Source organism: Athene cunicularia (assembly GCF_003259725.1).
Source record: "Athene cunicularia isolate RWA chromosome 2 unlocalized genomic scaffold, athCun1 chr2_part1, whole genome shotgun sequence".
In the NCBI taxonomy this organism is placed as follows: Eukaryota; Metazoa; Chordata; class Aves; order Strigiformes; family Strigidae; genus Athene; species Athene cunicularia.
The window spans coordinates 10,427,898-10,443,896 of NW_020799095.1; the positions used below are offsets into that span (position 1 = coordinate 10,427,898).

At 35.9% G+C, this 15,999-nt stretch overlaps 1 protein-coding gene across 8 annotated transcripts in view; it reads left to right on the plus strand.

Moving 5' to 3' along the window:
• SLC4A7 (solute carrier family 4 member 7) overlaps positions 1-15,999 on the plus strand; it is a 74,616-nt gene that overhangs the window by 20,855 nt on the left and 37,762 nt on the right. For 7 of the 8 annotated variants that reach the window (XM_026841879.1, XM_026841878.1, XM_026841884.1 and 4 more), the window contains exons 3-6: positions 3,571-3,714; positions 5,937-6,072; positions 7,075-7,235; positions 9,435-9,623. In XM_026841879.1, coding sequence (XP_026697680.1) covers positions 3,571-3,714; positions 5,937-6,072; positions 7,075-7,235; positions 9,435-9,623 — 630 coding nt within the window. Of the gene's footprint in view, positions 1-3,570; positions 3,715-5,936; positions 6,073-7,074; positions 7,236-9,434; positions 9,624-12,729; positions 13,099-15,999 lie in introns of all 8 variants that reach the window. The other variant, XM_026841886.1, reaches the window with a different exon arrangement.

Sequence of the window (15,999 nt, forward strand, 5' to 3'; positions counted from 1 at the left end):
CCCGGTGAAGGGAACTGTAAGTTAGCTGTTTTCCCCTATTCATTGGGAATGAAGGAAAAAAAAATCAATGTGTCTTTGTTTTGATTTTCCTTGTCAACTGTGTGTGTAGGTTAATCTTTATCTGTCCACCTGTAAGCATTAATTACTCCTATTTGAATAATGCAACTTAAAGGAACACAGACCTACTCAATACGGCTGTCTTTATTTTTTAGAGGGCTTCTCAGTGCTTTTCTTTGGAGTTAAAAGTTAAGCATGTCCAACTTTTATTAGGCAGTTTTGCGCTGCCTTTTGGAGTTGAATATACATGCAACATGTTTTTGGGTAATTGTGGTAGTATATACTCAACAGTAGGAGTTTTGGGTTTCCTAGGTAGTAGTGAAGATGTCTTTGTTTATAAATGTCTGTGATACTACAAAAAAAAGGTCCCTTTCTTAAGGGAACAGTCTGGTGCACTCATAAGCTACTGTTGGCAATAGACAAACTTTTCTTGGTTAGTCTATTGTACTGCCACCCCCCATGCTTACTCTGAAAAAGTAAACAAAAAAAAATTCAGAGGCTCTTTTTTCAGCATCAGTTTTTTTAATGAAGTTATTCTGATAGAGTTAAATTGGATTTTACTTAATTGCATTTTACTTAATTGCTGAAAATCATCTTGCTCATCATCATTTCACATTAGTCCAAAACCACAGTTGCAAATATAGCAGTCTGATCCTCTTGCATGTACAGAAGTGATTTTTGGGAAGGTATTCTTGGGTTATATTTTCCTGCAACACAACATCTCCATGAAGAAAAACCCATTCACGCAATAGTTGCTTCTGGGCAGCATGGGCTGAAGGGTAAGATAACCCATTGCTAGCCTCTTCCCTCATTTTTGTGATACCCTAATCTGTTAAGAGTAGTTAGAAGACACTTTCTTTGAAGTTTCTTTCTGGAGTGGAAAGTAATATCAAACGTTGTAGGTTGTGGGCTGTCTGCCCAGGTTGAGTACTGAGTTGGCAGTGCCTACTCAGTGTGCCGTGAAGTAGCTGTTGAGGTCCATGTATGTAGTGATAACTGAGAGGTCAGCAGCACATTTTGGGTAGGAAAGCAATTCACTATGGTCACAGGTTAAGAACACTTTTGGTTTGTTGCTTATTTCAACTCTATTTTCCCTAGCTTTTACCTGTTTCCTTGTAGTGTATCTGCTCTCCCCCAAACTTTTCTACTAAAAAAAGATTTCAGTCAGACTGCAGTTTTGTAAAAAGAGATAGACTTACAATTCCCTTGTTCCACCTCTCTATGCAGCAATATGGTCTTTGACTATGGAAACAATCACACTATTAAAAATGTTAATTTTTGGAATAGCAGGGTGAATTCTTTAAGATGGAGGCTCTTGAAAAAAATTGTATGGGATTTTTGTTTGTTCTTTAGTACAGAAAGCAATGTGGGATTTCTGTCTTGATGTATGGAAACAGCAACGGACCAAAATGTGGAAGTCCTTCCAAGTTTTTAGGGAAGGAAAATCTTGAACAATTTCATATTCCTGAAATGCTCTAGAAGATAATCACATGCAAGATGAAAACAACATGCTTAAAACAGTCTTATTAAGAATATTAAAACAAGACGGTAATATAAAAAGCCCTATTACTACAAATATGCTTGAGTTTCTCTTAGGAAAAAATAGTTCCTGCAAAAAATAAAACACTGATGAATAAAGCTGTTTAGCTGTATATGAAAATAGTTTAATACTTGCTAACTGAATACATAAAACAAAAATCCAAACAGGGATGATAACAGCATTTGTAGGGAGTGGTGGGTCACTTGGTTGCACCATGCGGGTTCGAGTGGAGTGCGGTCCGTAATGCAGCGATTTTCGAACCTAGTACTTTGATTTTCCCTATACATAAGATTATTGTATCACAGTACCAATAAAATGACCATTGTTAATGGTGCAACCTAATCATATTATATGTCAAGTGCATTGATTTATGTTTAGATGTCACATTTGCATTAATTTCTCTGGGAATTGCATTATACATGGTAGTTGTAGCAGGTGGAGGTCAGGCTGCTTGGCAGGGGCTGAGTGTTCTTGTTGGAAGAAGGTCACCAACGAGAAGTTTCTTTCTGTGAATAGGTCTGACTGCTTCTGTTTTTCACTCTTACATGGGAACAAATAGCTTTTAATATGCTTAATTTCAGATTTGACCATAGTGCCAATCAGTTGACTGTAATTAAAACTAGTGTTGGAAGTCTGTCAAGAATCAGGTCTTATAATTTGAAAAGGAGTATTGACCCAATTAATTAAATGCTGAACTTTACTTTTACATTATTACTGATTTTTGCTTAATTTTTTACTCATGTAGCACTGTAAAAAATACTGCTTTATAAAAGTTTTGTGTATCTTTTTGGGCTTAGAGATTATTTTCTTGGAAAATGTTTGACATAGTGCCCCTTTTTGTTTCTCTAAAGCTTTGTAATCACTAGAATTTTTCAATATCCTTAATGTAGTGTGTGCGTGCGCGCTGTACACACGTACCTATGTGCATGTATGTATACTCCTAGGGCTTGCTTGTCTTTTATAAATGTTGCTGAAGTTGTATCTCTGTAGGAGCTGGAAACCCACTTTTCCTTTTGTTAATGTTGGTCTTCTGTAATAACTCTTCTACACTATGAAACAAAGTATTTAGTGTTAACCTCCGGGCTTATAGTTAATGTGTCTCTTCCTGAGATTGTTTAAAAAGGAATTGAAAGGGTTATTGTATATACAAACTCCATTACAGGAGACAGGATAGTCATATCTTCATAACAGACTGTTGATTGATTTCTTCTGCCAAGTTGTTGATGCTAGCATTGCCTTAATGTGAAAGGTCAAGGGAAAAACATGATGGCAAAAGTATGAGTTTTAAAGAGCAGTTTATATTAATTTGAAGATGTGCTCCCTAAATTTATTTTAAAAATCTAGAATGGAAAAAAAAACCCAAACAGCCTTCTCTAAGTTATTTGATGTTTTGGCATACATTTCTAAATACAAGTTCCCTTTATGCTCCTAAACTGATACTAAAATAATGGTATAGTTGAACAGCAGGTTCACCTAGATGTGTCATGTGTTACTTGAAGAAATATTGGCAGTTTATTCAGGTAGAGAAAACTCCTTGCAGACTTTGAACAGTGAGTAATTTCTTAATGAAGTTCATAACCTGAGCTAGGACATAGCATCTTGCAATTCTAACAACTATCCCGATACAAATCTTTGTAAGCAAGAGGGATATCACATAATTTCTCTCCCTTGCCCTGGTGTTTATTAAGTAGTTACTTTCAGTTATACAGGTCAAGCTTGTGTTTCTATATTCTCAGCTATTCTGTTTCACTACTGAGTTCTCAAGCTGCTTAAGAATATGGCCTAATTTATTAGAAGTGAATATAGCACCAGTTCCTTGACACTAGGGAAGGACAGAAAGGAAATGGTAATAATTTGTTCACTGGAGGTAGTTTTGCCAGGTGTTTCTTTTTATCCTTGTCTTTTTGACTAAGACACTGAATTTGGGCAGGAGGTTGTTTTTTAATTCATTCCTTTTAAACTTTCTTGAAAAGGCCACCGAGCTGTGTATATTGGAGTTCATGTCCCATTTGGAAAGCAAGGCCGTCGACGGCATAGGCATCGTGGGCACAGGCATCACAGAAGAAAAAAAGAGAAAGAAACTGACAGAGAAGATGGCCGAGAATCTCCATCATATGGTAAGAAATCTGTTGTGTGAGTTCTTTGTGTGTCTTGAAAACAAACTTGTAGTTATTCTGTGCTTAAATGTTGTTTGTTATGTGCTGTTTCTTTTATTCTCAGTGTAATTAATGTCTTCTTATGTACAATCAGGCAAGGGTTTTGTGGTTGTGTTTTATCTAAATCATAAGCTGCTGGACTTCATCCAGGTGTCTGCATGGATGTTCAGCAGCCTGCACTGAATAGGTTAGACTAGAGCTTTGCAGTACTCGCCTGTAACAAAGATCTGTGTTATTTAAACTAGACACTTTTTTTTCAGGTTGTGTAGTCTTGTGTTATTCTTGCTCTCTCATTTAAGATTTTTGTAAGTATGAATATAGCTATGAATCAGCGTTTACCGTGATAATTTGATGAATGATCTATTATAATACTTACTTCAGCCCTCTTGCTGTCTGTTAGTACTACCTCCTAAGTTTTAGTTTTGGATCAGACACCACCCTCCTGACCTGCCCCTTATCCTGAAGAGATGATGACTTTGTCATATTCTCGGAAATGAAATTGTTTGGCAGTATTCTTAGCAGTTTTTCTTCAAGACCTCAAACTCTCTTATTCCTAGACTGCAGTGAGTGGGAAAGGTACGGTGCAATGCTTCACTTTTAAGTGTGGACACCATGAGGTTCACTATCACCTTTCTACAACCATGTTCTACATGGGGCCAGTTCCCTGAAATGGAGTTTTCAAATTGGAGTGCTTTGACATGTCTCCTCTTACCATTCTCCTACAGTTCTTGGTTTCATCTGTCTTGAACACTTCCCTCCCAGATACAAATTACTATAATTTGGTCTTATGTTTGTAGAGTCTTTCTGTACAGATGCTGAAGCAGCGAGCAATATTAAATAGATAGAAATTCACTTCTCTCTTCTGGTTACTTCTCCATCCTGGATACACAGGATATGGCAGGATTACTGGGATATATTGGTTTTAGGACAGAAATAATCTGCTGTAGATCTTCATTGATATAAATGTTTGTATTCAAGAGCTCATTTCAGAATTAAGTTACTGGATGATAATGTATGCCAGAAGAACAATGTAAAAGCAAAATTCTATTCTGAATGAAATTTATTAGTAATTCAGATCTTATGTCTCAATCTAGAAGGCGATCTTCCTTCTGTAGTGGAAGCATACAGTTGTATGCTCTCATCTAGCAGCTGTGAGAATGATGTTTCAGTGAACAAAGTAAAATTTAAAAAATTGAGATCTACCTGCGTTTTCAATCTCTGATCTTCCTTGAGATAACATTGCTATTACTACATTATTGAACCCTTCTAATTTTAAAGCTCACCCTTGAGTTGAACCAAGATCTGTGTGTAGGTATTAAAAATATCTCTTAAGCCATGTGTTTTTATAGTTGGTTTTTTTTTTTTTTTTTAATTTTGCTCATAGCAGTGAAGCCCATTACATATATTTGGTCAATAAAGATAGCTAAATTTTGTTACAAGTTGTTACTGAGCCTGTTCCACTAGGCATTATACTATGAGAAGTTAAAATACTTGAAAATTTTAGTGGCATTTTCTACTTTGCTACGCTAATTTATGTACAGTGCTCCAAATGTGCAACAAGAAAGTTAATAGAATTTTCCATCCTACGTAAGTAGCAGCAGGCCATTGAAAAATCTGCTGCTCTAACAGTATGAGTGCCTGGGTACCCACTATGTAGAGCAGCAGCAACAACAACAAAAAGCCAGCTATTTAGCATCTTGAACTATTACTAGAGCAGTCACCTGTAAGTCAGGCTATTTGTTTCTGTCAACCTGTTTGGTTTGGTTTGTGGTCCATCCCATCCCCCCGTCCCCCTCCCTTTAATTAGTGTCTGTGTCATGATGGTATCATTTATTTTTTCAAAGTGAAAACAAGGTTTCTAGCCCTTTGGCATATTAATTTTTACTTCTTTACCAATTTTGCTGTTGATGTTTACTTTCATATTGTTAATCTATAGATTACTTCATTGCATTATGTAAACATAAGTTTCACCATGTTTTAATTTCAGAAACAATGAACAGTTTTAAAAGGCCCTCCTTTTAAAGAAATGTCCGTGTCTCTTGTTCCTCTTGACTCTTGAGGAGGATGTTGTACTGCATATTTCTAACTTGAGAGCAGAAGATTTAAATGTTTTCTGGTGGGGTTTTTTTTGTATAATAGAAGTATGAATTCTTTTAGTTATTCAGTCTCTTCTTTTCTTCAAGACACACCATCCCAACGAGTGCAGTTTATCTTGGGTACTGAAGATGATGATGAACACATTCCCCATGATCTCTTCACTGAAATGGATGAGCTTTGCTTCAGGGATGGAGAAGAATATGAGTGGAAAGAAACGGCTAGGTATGCTAGAAGGAGATTGTTTCAGGATATATCCTCTAGTGACTTTATTTCAAAAATTGCAAACTAGGTCTAGAATTTTCATGAACTGTAGGAATTGTTCACACAATTCATGTCAGCAAATCAAAACTTTTGTTCTTTTTGTCCGACTCTGTAAGAGTCAATATGGCTTCTCAAGAGACTCTCAGTCTTGCTTGTGCTGTGTTGACTTTCTTAAAACTGATCATGTTAAGCATTGTGAAAGGTACAGCTGTTGTTATAAATACAGGTGTGCAGCCATAGAGCATGGTATTTGCAGTCTCGGAAATCTGTTTGCTCTGTTATTACTGATATATTAGTCTCAATTTTTTTTCACTTAAGATCATGTATTTACATTTGTTGTTCTCAGGTAGTATTTGATTATTTTATTGCAAGTTGCACGTGTGAACATTACAGGATGCCATGATTAATTTTGGCCTATATTGGTTAAGTTACTTCCTTCTACATAATTGATTAAGCTTCTTCCTTCTACATGCTTTGTAATAAATTCTTCTAATTTCTATTTTCAAATTTTTAATTACCTTATTGCATGCTAGCTTTTGCAGAAGTTCAATTTATATAATGCCTGTGCATCAGAATGAAGATCAATTTATAGTTGCATGAATTGGTATTACCTAGCTCTTAAATGTCTGACTTGGCACGCTAGGAGACTTGAACATGGTATATGGTGTGTTCCAGACAGCTTTCAAATTCTAAAATACTGATGAAACAGATATGCAAATCAAGTTAATAAGGCATAATCCTACACTGTTCACAAGAACTTGTGAATAGACATGCATTGTTCAGGTCAAAAGATACAAAATGGGTGAAAACTAAAACAGTTGAGTGTGGTTAAAAAGCCTGATAAAAATAATGTGACTGTGAATCAGTTGGGTTGTCTGAAAAAATGAAAGCTGATATGAGCTGGGAGATTGGGAATGTTTGCCAAATGTATGCAGGAGAAATATAAATGTGTATGCATTTCAGGTGGTTGAAATTTGAAGAGGATGTTGAAGATGGTGGAGATCGATGGAGCAAGCCTTACGTAGCAACTCTATCTCTGCACAGTCTCTTTGAACTGCGAAGCTGTATTCTTAATGGGACGGTCATGTTGGACATGAGAGCAAACACACTAGATGAGATAGCAGGTTGCAGCAAAACTTTTTTAAAAAATACTTTATTCCTCAGTTTTAATCTGTTATTTAAGATGTTTTTGATGGTGTCTTTTTATGTTCTTCAAAATAATGTATTGAAGAAAAGGGTATGTGCATGCTTGCTGTAGTTTTCTTCATCTGGTTGTAAAGAGCTGATCCTACAAACTTCCCTTAGAAGGAGCTACACTGAATGAGTAGAACCTCCTTTATCACATACTTTAGGATGAGGCCCAGAATTTGCCTTTATGTTCTAATCCCTGAATGTGTTCTTTGTCTTTGTTTCTACAGATGAAATATATATATCTGCCAGAACATTTTAGGACTTATTTGTGCACTTTAGTACCATAATTATTAATGATAACTTGGCTGATGTTAACTTGATGCCATTAGTGCAGTTGATTGTTGCACATCTGGTATTTTTTTCACCTTTATAAGAGGTGAGCAGAAATAAATCTTGTACATGTTGTTTGACCTACCATGTTGAGTGTCCTCACTAATCACACAGTCATTTTGGATACCATAAAATCAGCTTTGAAGACTTACATATACACCTGCTTAGCCTGAATGCCTTTGAACTAGTTTTACATAATTTTCCTGGTATGTCTTGCTACAGGTACCACACAGTGGAATGCCTTCTCAGGAATCATGCTAGGTATAGGGCTGACCAACATGGATGTGAAGGACAGGGTGTTTTGGCATTAAAAACTTTGGCAGTGCTTGAAATGTTTTCTTGGTTTGGTTTCGGTGGTGTCATTTGGTTTGGGTTTTTTGGTGGGTTGTGGTTGGTTTTTTTTGTTTGTTTGTTTTTTTTTTTTTTAAATCTTCAAAATTCACTTTGAAAATTGATATTCCCTTCCTATTTTCCTGACTTACTGAGCAAGAGTGTTCAACACATGATTTATGAAAGTAATGTTTTGGTTTATAATTTGTTTTTAATATTGAATTCAGCACTAATCTTAGTACATAAGAAAAAAGTTATTGCTTAATTCTGTGTAAACAACACTTTTAATAGCAGGTATTTTAGTTGGAACTAGGATAAAAAGATTGCATGAATTTGTTTCCAGTTAATTTTAGGTGCCATTATGAAACATGTAGGATAACAATCCTTGGTGTACAACTGTATTGTCTTGTTTCCATGACCCAGGAATACCTGGTAGGTATTCTTGGTTCTCACTCAAAGAAGAGGGAGAGAGTGTGGCAGGTTTCCTTTTGAGAAAATATAGTAAAAGGTGTGTTGCCAGTAATCGTGGCAGGAGGTTGGACTGTACTGACAGAGGCTTTGCTACATATAATTTTGTTTGTAAGCTGTTCTCAGCAATAATTTTTTTCACTGTGAGAAGTTCTATGCAATTGCAGTTTACCAATACAATTAGGTTTTCTCAATACATCAGTTCATACTGGCAAAATAGGTTTTAAAAGCTCTCACGTAGCTTTTTAGTGATTGGTGCAAGTGGGGCTTTTAAAAAAATTAGTAAAAAAAAAAAAGGTGGCTAAGAAAACTCAGCAGATATTTTCCCAGACATGTAGGCTTTCTTTCCTTCTGTGAGCATACTGATGAGATGCCCTTTCGAAACTTGATGTTATTTGGCAGTTGGTTAGTTAGTTTTAGATGATATAAGCAGCTTTTGTTTTACACTTCCTCTTCTAAAGTATGTGAATCATGTGAAGTTTGGTAGAGAGCCTCAGGATATCTGAAGGTGACAGGAGTTAGGGAATTTGTCTCATTCTGTAATAACTTTTGATTTTTATATAGTTATATAATCTCAAAATAGGGAACACCTGGTTAAGACTGATTTAAGTCTATTCTCCATTATGTTTCTGGTTTTGTCTGTTCACTTCTAGTGGAAGGTTGTTGACTACATAGATACTTTTTTTTTGTTTTTGAAAGGGAGTTGCCATTGAAAGTTGAAGTAAATGTCAATAAATGAAGTAACTTATTTCTTAAAATGATGCTACTAATAAATACTGTCTTTAGGATCTGCATCTTGGAACTTTTCTCATTCTCACATTTGCGTGTTTAGTGACATCTTTGAAAATTTCCTGTGGATTCTTGAAGATGTCTTTTCTAAAGAAAAGACTTCTTTTAAAAATAGATTTAATGGTTTTCTTTTTATTGGTGCTTGAGTGTGGTGAAGGAGATATTTGATAACTGTATATATAATGTTCTTTGTTGTTGTTGTTGTTGTTATGTAGATATGGTTTTGGACAACATGATTGCCTCTGGCCAGCTGGATGAATCCATAAGAGAGAATGTGAGAGAGGCTCTTCTAAAAAGGCACCATCATCAGAATGAGAAAAAATTCAGCAATCGGATTCCACTGGTTCGGTCTTTTGCAGATATAGGCAAGAAACATTCTGACCCTCACTTGCTTGAGCGAAATGGTGAGATAAGTTGTAGCATCCAGTTTTTTCTAACCTGTTAAATAATGTTCTCACTGGGAGATGAAGGAAAAATCATCTGATGATAGCAGATAAGTGTTTCCTTCTTGCTAAGCAAAGAGCTAATGATAGTGTGTGTTACATGTAGCTGTGAGTGATGTTTCTGTATATTTTTCAAACTAAAACGTTCTACTCCTGCCTGTATACGTAGCATGCATTATTGTTTTAAAGTATAGAAATAGACCTGCATTGGTCCTAATGCCTGTTAGGATATGCTTGAATAAAATAGGTAATGTTTGAGGAATTTCAGCATTGTGACATAGCTTTATCTGTTTGTCCTGGAGATTTATTTTGTGGTCATGTCATGAGTCCAGTGATGCTGACAATAACTGTATTTTAATCCAGTGTTAGGTTAATATGACTAGAAAATACCGCTATGCTAATGGTGAAGATGTTACTTTTAGCTAGGATACTGTTTGTTTTAACCTTGTTTTGTAGAGAAGGATCTAATGGGGGGGAAAAAAAAAACCCAAACCCAAGAAAGGTATTTGCAATGTTTTCATAGGCTGTAGCACATCTTTTGTTGAATCAATTTCGAAATATTCTGGAATATCAATACATTTACTCTAGACATACAGTTCCATAGTCAAGATAGCAATATATACGGCAGAGCAGCATAGTTCTGTTCTTGTATTTCTTATGGCCTATATTTCTGGGTCCGTTCTTTTGCTGGTTTTCTTTTGCCTTGCATTAACTAAGACATAGAATTTCAACTGAAATTTTTAGTCAAAACTTAGTACTAATTACATGAAATCACTCCTTGAAGTTCCTTTCCTGTCTTGAAAGATGCCTTATTGCTTTGACCACATTCCACTTAATTAAGTTCTTGTTGGGAGGTCTCAGTTCAATATATACTTGGAGTATGATCCAGCAAACATCCAAGCCTTCTGATGCTTTTTCTTAATTAGTGAATATGTGATGCATGCTTAAATATTTCCCTGATAGTTTCAGAATTTTTTTTCTAGAATGAGAACAGAGCTAATTTATATGAGCATAATTTCTCGTATAACTTCAGACTTAACTGTTTTGTTCAGCAAGCATGAAAATTTTACATATAAATTTGGTTTTACCTATCCTTGAACACCTGCATTCCCAGTTGTAATTCTGAGAATTTTGTATTTGAGGTCTCTTGCTTGTCTGTTACTTTTCATGTATCACTTCCACTTTCTAGTGCATTTTATTCTTAATAGTATTCTTACAACAGAATATGGAATATATGCTGAAATAAGAAAACAGTATAACATGATGAACTCTTTGCCAGTGTATACTGATTTTTTTTTTTTTTTTTTTCTTTATAATCTTATGGTTACCCTGTAATAAACTGGTAAACCAAACATGCATATGTGCATAATCCTTTTTAGGTTCATTTTAGGTGTGTTAGGACATTCCACATTCAGGATTCATCACAGATGCACTGTCAGAAGTGTAGTTATTAAAGTAGTGATTAATACAGACAAAATCAACCAGTTTGCTTTATTGATCCTCTTTACTACACTGCAGTTTTAATAGTTGATCTTTGAGGATTTGTTCTTAATTTAAATCAAATTTGTGTCTGTAGGATGTGACCTTTACCTAGGCATACTTTCTGCACCTCCTTCTTGTAGATTGTTCTAGGGTTGTTCACTGTATTAGTCTCTGTGGTGCCTAGTATAAATGTGAAACTAAATGTGTCTAGTTTGCCATTTCCTTGTTTGGTGCTATGGTATGTGAAAACAGCACGTTTTTGATTTCAGGGATTGTAGAAGTACTCAGTACTCTTCTCAAGGAGACTGCCATCCCAGGAAAAGGGTTTGTGGTAAATGGGGAGGAATGGTATTGCTAAACATTCTAATGGAAGCACTGCTATAAGGATAGACAGTGTCTCTTCCTGCTTAAGGAAGAACTGAACTCCATTACAGACTTAAATCAGAGGCAACCTTGACAAGACTATGTTGTCTTTATATGAAATTAGCGGGACACTGAAACTGGATTGGGCAAGAAAAGTAACAGTGGATTTTGGAGAAATGGGTTTGGTTTTAGGCAAATGGAGAAGTTTGGTAAGTCACAGCAAGAAGAAATGGAGAAGGGACTATGTATCTCATCACGGAATCACAGAATTTTCTAAGTTGGAAAAGACCTTGAAGATCATCCAGTCCAACCATCAACCCAACATTGACAGTTCCCAACTACACCATATCCCTCAGCACTATGTCGACCCAACTCTCAAACACCTCCAGGGATGGGGACTCCACCACCTCCCTGGGCACCCCATTCCAACGCCTAACAACCCCTTCTGGAAAGAAATGCTTCCTAATATCCAGTCTAAACCTTCCCTGGTGCTACTTGAGGCCATTCCCTCTTGTCCTATCACTTATTACTTGGTTAAAGAGACTCATCCCCAGCTCTCTGCAACCTCCTTTCAGGGAGCTGTAGAGGGCGATGAGGTCTCCCCTCAGCCTCCTCTTCTCCAGACTAAACAACCCCAGTTCCCTCAGCCATGCCCTCTTAAAAAATACTTATTGAGACTATAGCTGACTAGGAAACTTCCTATAAAAACAAGGCTTCTAGTTGAAGACAGTTGCATTCAACACTATTATACATGTTTGATCATGTTCATTTTGAAGTATTTTAATTCTAAAAATTAACAATTCTTTGTGTATAATGGATGTAGTTAACTGAAGTCTTGTAACGTTTTGGCTGCTAATGTTTTTTTTTAATGTATTTTTTGGATGGCATTAAAATGTAATTTGGAATAAGAAATTCTAGGAAAATGTAAGAGTCAGTTTCAAGAAATAGATTTTTCTTTGGTTGTATTAACAAATCTTACTGCCTTTAACATAATATCTTCTCCCATGTATCTTTGCCATTCTAATTGGTACTCATCAGTAATTTCTGATTTTTCTAATGTCTGAAATTATATTAACTCTTACCTCTTGTCTTAATTGCATGAGTATGACAGTTTTGCCCCATAAAACTTGCAATTTACTATGTAAATTGTTAATGCATATTTTTGTTTTTTTTAGTATATCCCTGTTGTGAGCCTCATGGTGTTTCATTTGTTTTATCTCAGGGGAAGGCCTTTCAGCCTCCCGCCACTCTTTGCGAACAGGTCTCTCTGCCTCAAATATTTCCCTGAGAGGAGAAAACCGTTTGTCAGTTCTTCTCAATTACCTTCTTCCTTCTTCAAGAGCTGGAACCCCGGCAACCTCAAGGTGTACAACCCCTGTAACTACCCCTCAAAACACACCACCCTCCAGTCCTACCTGCAGCCACCCGCCAACCACAGGTGTCCAGCCAAATCCACTTCAGGGCAAGGAATTGCTGGTGTCACCTGCCAGTGATGATATTCCTTCAGTAATAATCCACCCACCTGAGGAGGACTTAGAAGTGCAGGAAAGCCAGGAAAAGAAGACAGAGGAAAATATTGACAAAACACCAGGCAACTATTGAAATTTAAGCTGTCCATGTGTGATGCTCTCTGCATCTGGATCACTTGCATTGCGATGTTTTTGGCACATAACTTGGGCACAAAGAAATATGATAACTATTACCTCTGCCTGCATGTTTTATTTCTTCTCAGTTGACTGTTTTCTTATTTGGCATTTTTAACTTTTTAGCTTTTAACTAAAGCCAGCAAAAAAACAATTAACCTTCATTTGTGTAATTAAAAAGGAATATGGTTTTAAAATACAGCATGTAAGCAAAATGTCAAAAATGGTGGCCTTTTCCTTTCACTCACCTACAGTCCATGTCAGGTTTTGCTTTGTTGTTTTTGTCAGTGGTTAATATTTTAAACCAGTGTTTGAGATCCTGAGATAGCTACAGCCAAAGATGTAGTGAAGTATTAGAGATGAATATGGAAAGAATTGGGAAGGATGCGATGTATCAGTGGTGTTTGTATTTTAGTTGCATCATAAAGTCTTCAAACAGTTTTGGTTTTGTGCTTTTGAAAACCAAGGCCATTAAAACCAGTAGTAGTTTATGACAGAACTGGCAGTTCACCTACAACTGCTTCCACCTAACTATCCATTAGCACACTGCTTCAGACACTTGATTTCTGTTTTGTTGTGTTTGATATGCAAAATAGGATAAGGTAGTTGAGTTTGTAGTCAGAGCTCAGCAATTTATTAATTTGCTGTCTTGCAAAGCTATTGTTCTTTACATGTAAAAAGGTATGTAGATGTACAGATAAGTTGAAAGAAAGGATGGAAAGTTCTGACTGTTTCTTTAATCGTTTTTAGCAAATGTTTCACAACTTGTGCAATCTGCGTACATACTGTTATACTTGCTTTACATTTGCAAAATTACTGCCTGTTTAGAGACTTCAGGATTCTTCTGGACAGATCATGTTTTTAAGGGGATCACCTTTATATTTAGCCTTCAGCCTCCTGTTGTCTTTTTTTTTTCTTTTTTTCTTCTTCACAGAAATTTATCTTGCCAAAAATCTAGCTTGTAGGTTTGTGTGCTTTATGCCTGTGAGTATTGCAGGGGAGGAAGCTAGTTTCACTCAATCTTTAATCAGTGAGGCTTTTCTTGGTTTCCTTCCTTACTTGTTTAATACGCAAGAGCACACTTGTTACATATAGCAGTGAAAAATATGCTGACAGAGAAAAGGCTGTGGTTATCTGCTTTTTTACATTTTGTAGACAAGTCACTGAGAAGGTTCAAGCAAACTATGTTGTAGGCTGTCATCTTGAGTTGGAGTAGGGGCCCCATCCTTACTTAAATTCAAAAAAACAAACAAAAACTCTCTGGCTTCTTTATGGGAAATTATTGAATTCACATCCAGATCCCTTTCTCTCTTGGATGATCTTTCAAAGGTAATTAAAAACCAGAAGTAAAATAACAGCTGTAATTGGTTTTCCTGTTCTCAATTTTCTACTCATCCAACAGGAATGACAACATGCCAGACCCAAGGTCTTTAGAACCCAAGAGAAGGCAAACAGATGAAGATCAAGTATTTGATGCTATTATTATCACTAATAAAGCTTTTCCACTGGAATCTCCAAGTCATGTTCAAATTGCTTTTGTGCCTCAAGGTGTTGTTACTTATAAAGGAAAAATCTAAAAGGGATGATTTCCCAGTTAATCCGTAAATAAAAGTTTTTCCAGAGAAAGATGAACACCAATAATGATTGAAGACACTTTTGTTTTCTGGGTTTCCCCCCTTTTTTTTTTAGTTCAAGGAATCATCTGATCACAGAAAGACACACTTTTCTTAGAGATGCCTTTGAAGACATTCTCAGACTGTGATGTCAGGGCTGCAACTGGACTAATAATCTCTGTTTTGGGAGATAGAAGGGAAACCTGAAGAAGTCCTCTTCCTTGTGTGTGTTTTTTGGTTTTTTTTTTAATAAAATCCTCTTGGTCCATTCCACTATAGATTATGGTCTGTATTACCTCTCTAGCAATTCAGAATATTGCCAATACTTTTTCCACATCTGTATGGTTGAGTTGGGTTTGTCTCCTGTGAACGTTAGGAACTGTGTTAATTTTCTAATTGGTGGCTTTCTACTGTTTAGCATTCATCTGCCCTTGGCCTCGTGCTATTCAGACTTTATTTTTTAGTCTTTTTAAATAGCTGGAAGGTTACTGAATTACTGTAAAAGGAGGGAAGTGGGACACACTTTCATTCTACCATTTACGTTTTATCAGCAAGTCATCAGTTCATAGTAAGTCAACCAGGCAAACAGTTCTCTTTAACAATTTTTTTTTTCTTTTGTCATCAGTTGAAGAACAGCTTTTGTTTTCCCATCTTTGAAACTGTTGAATAATGAATTCCATAGGTAGTGCTAGGAAGAGAGCTGTGTCACAGCTAAAGATGAACACTGTTAATTCACCAGCATCGTTAAACTTTCTTACTCTCTGTGAACAACAACAAAGCAGCCTGTTTTAAGGGGTCTTTTGGTTCACTGAAAAATGTGTTTTAAAGCTGAGTAAAATAATATTTAGAACAGCTTTGCTCTTACAGTAATTATTGAAAGTAGTAATTCAGAAAGGTTTACACATTTTTTTTCATGTTAAGGCTGCATTGGAATGTGTTTAAAAATTGATTTTAGTTTCCTCAAAGACAAATATGGTGTGACTTTGTATTTGAAAGTTTTATATTTCATAAACTTTGCCAATATAAATGTAATTATATTGAAATAGGCATGCTTAGATGTTGGACTCATCTTATTTCCCTGATATTTTTTTTTTTTTTTTACTGAAACAGAGATGGGATGCAAAAGTCTGTATTCTTGCTTTTTTTTTTTTTCCTAGTAATGTCCAGTAGATTTTTGTTATCACAGTATTAAACTAAATGTAGTTAACTAGAAAACGCATATGACCTTTAGTGGAG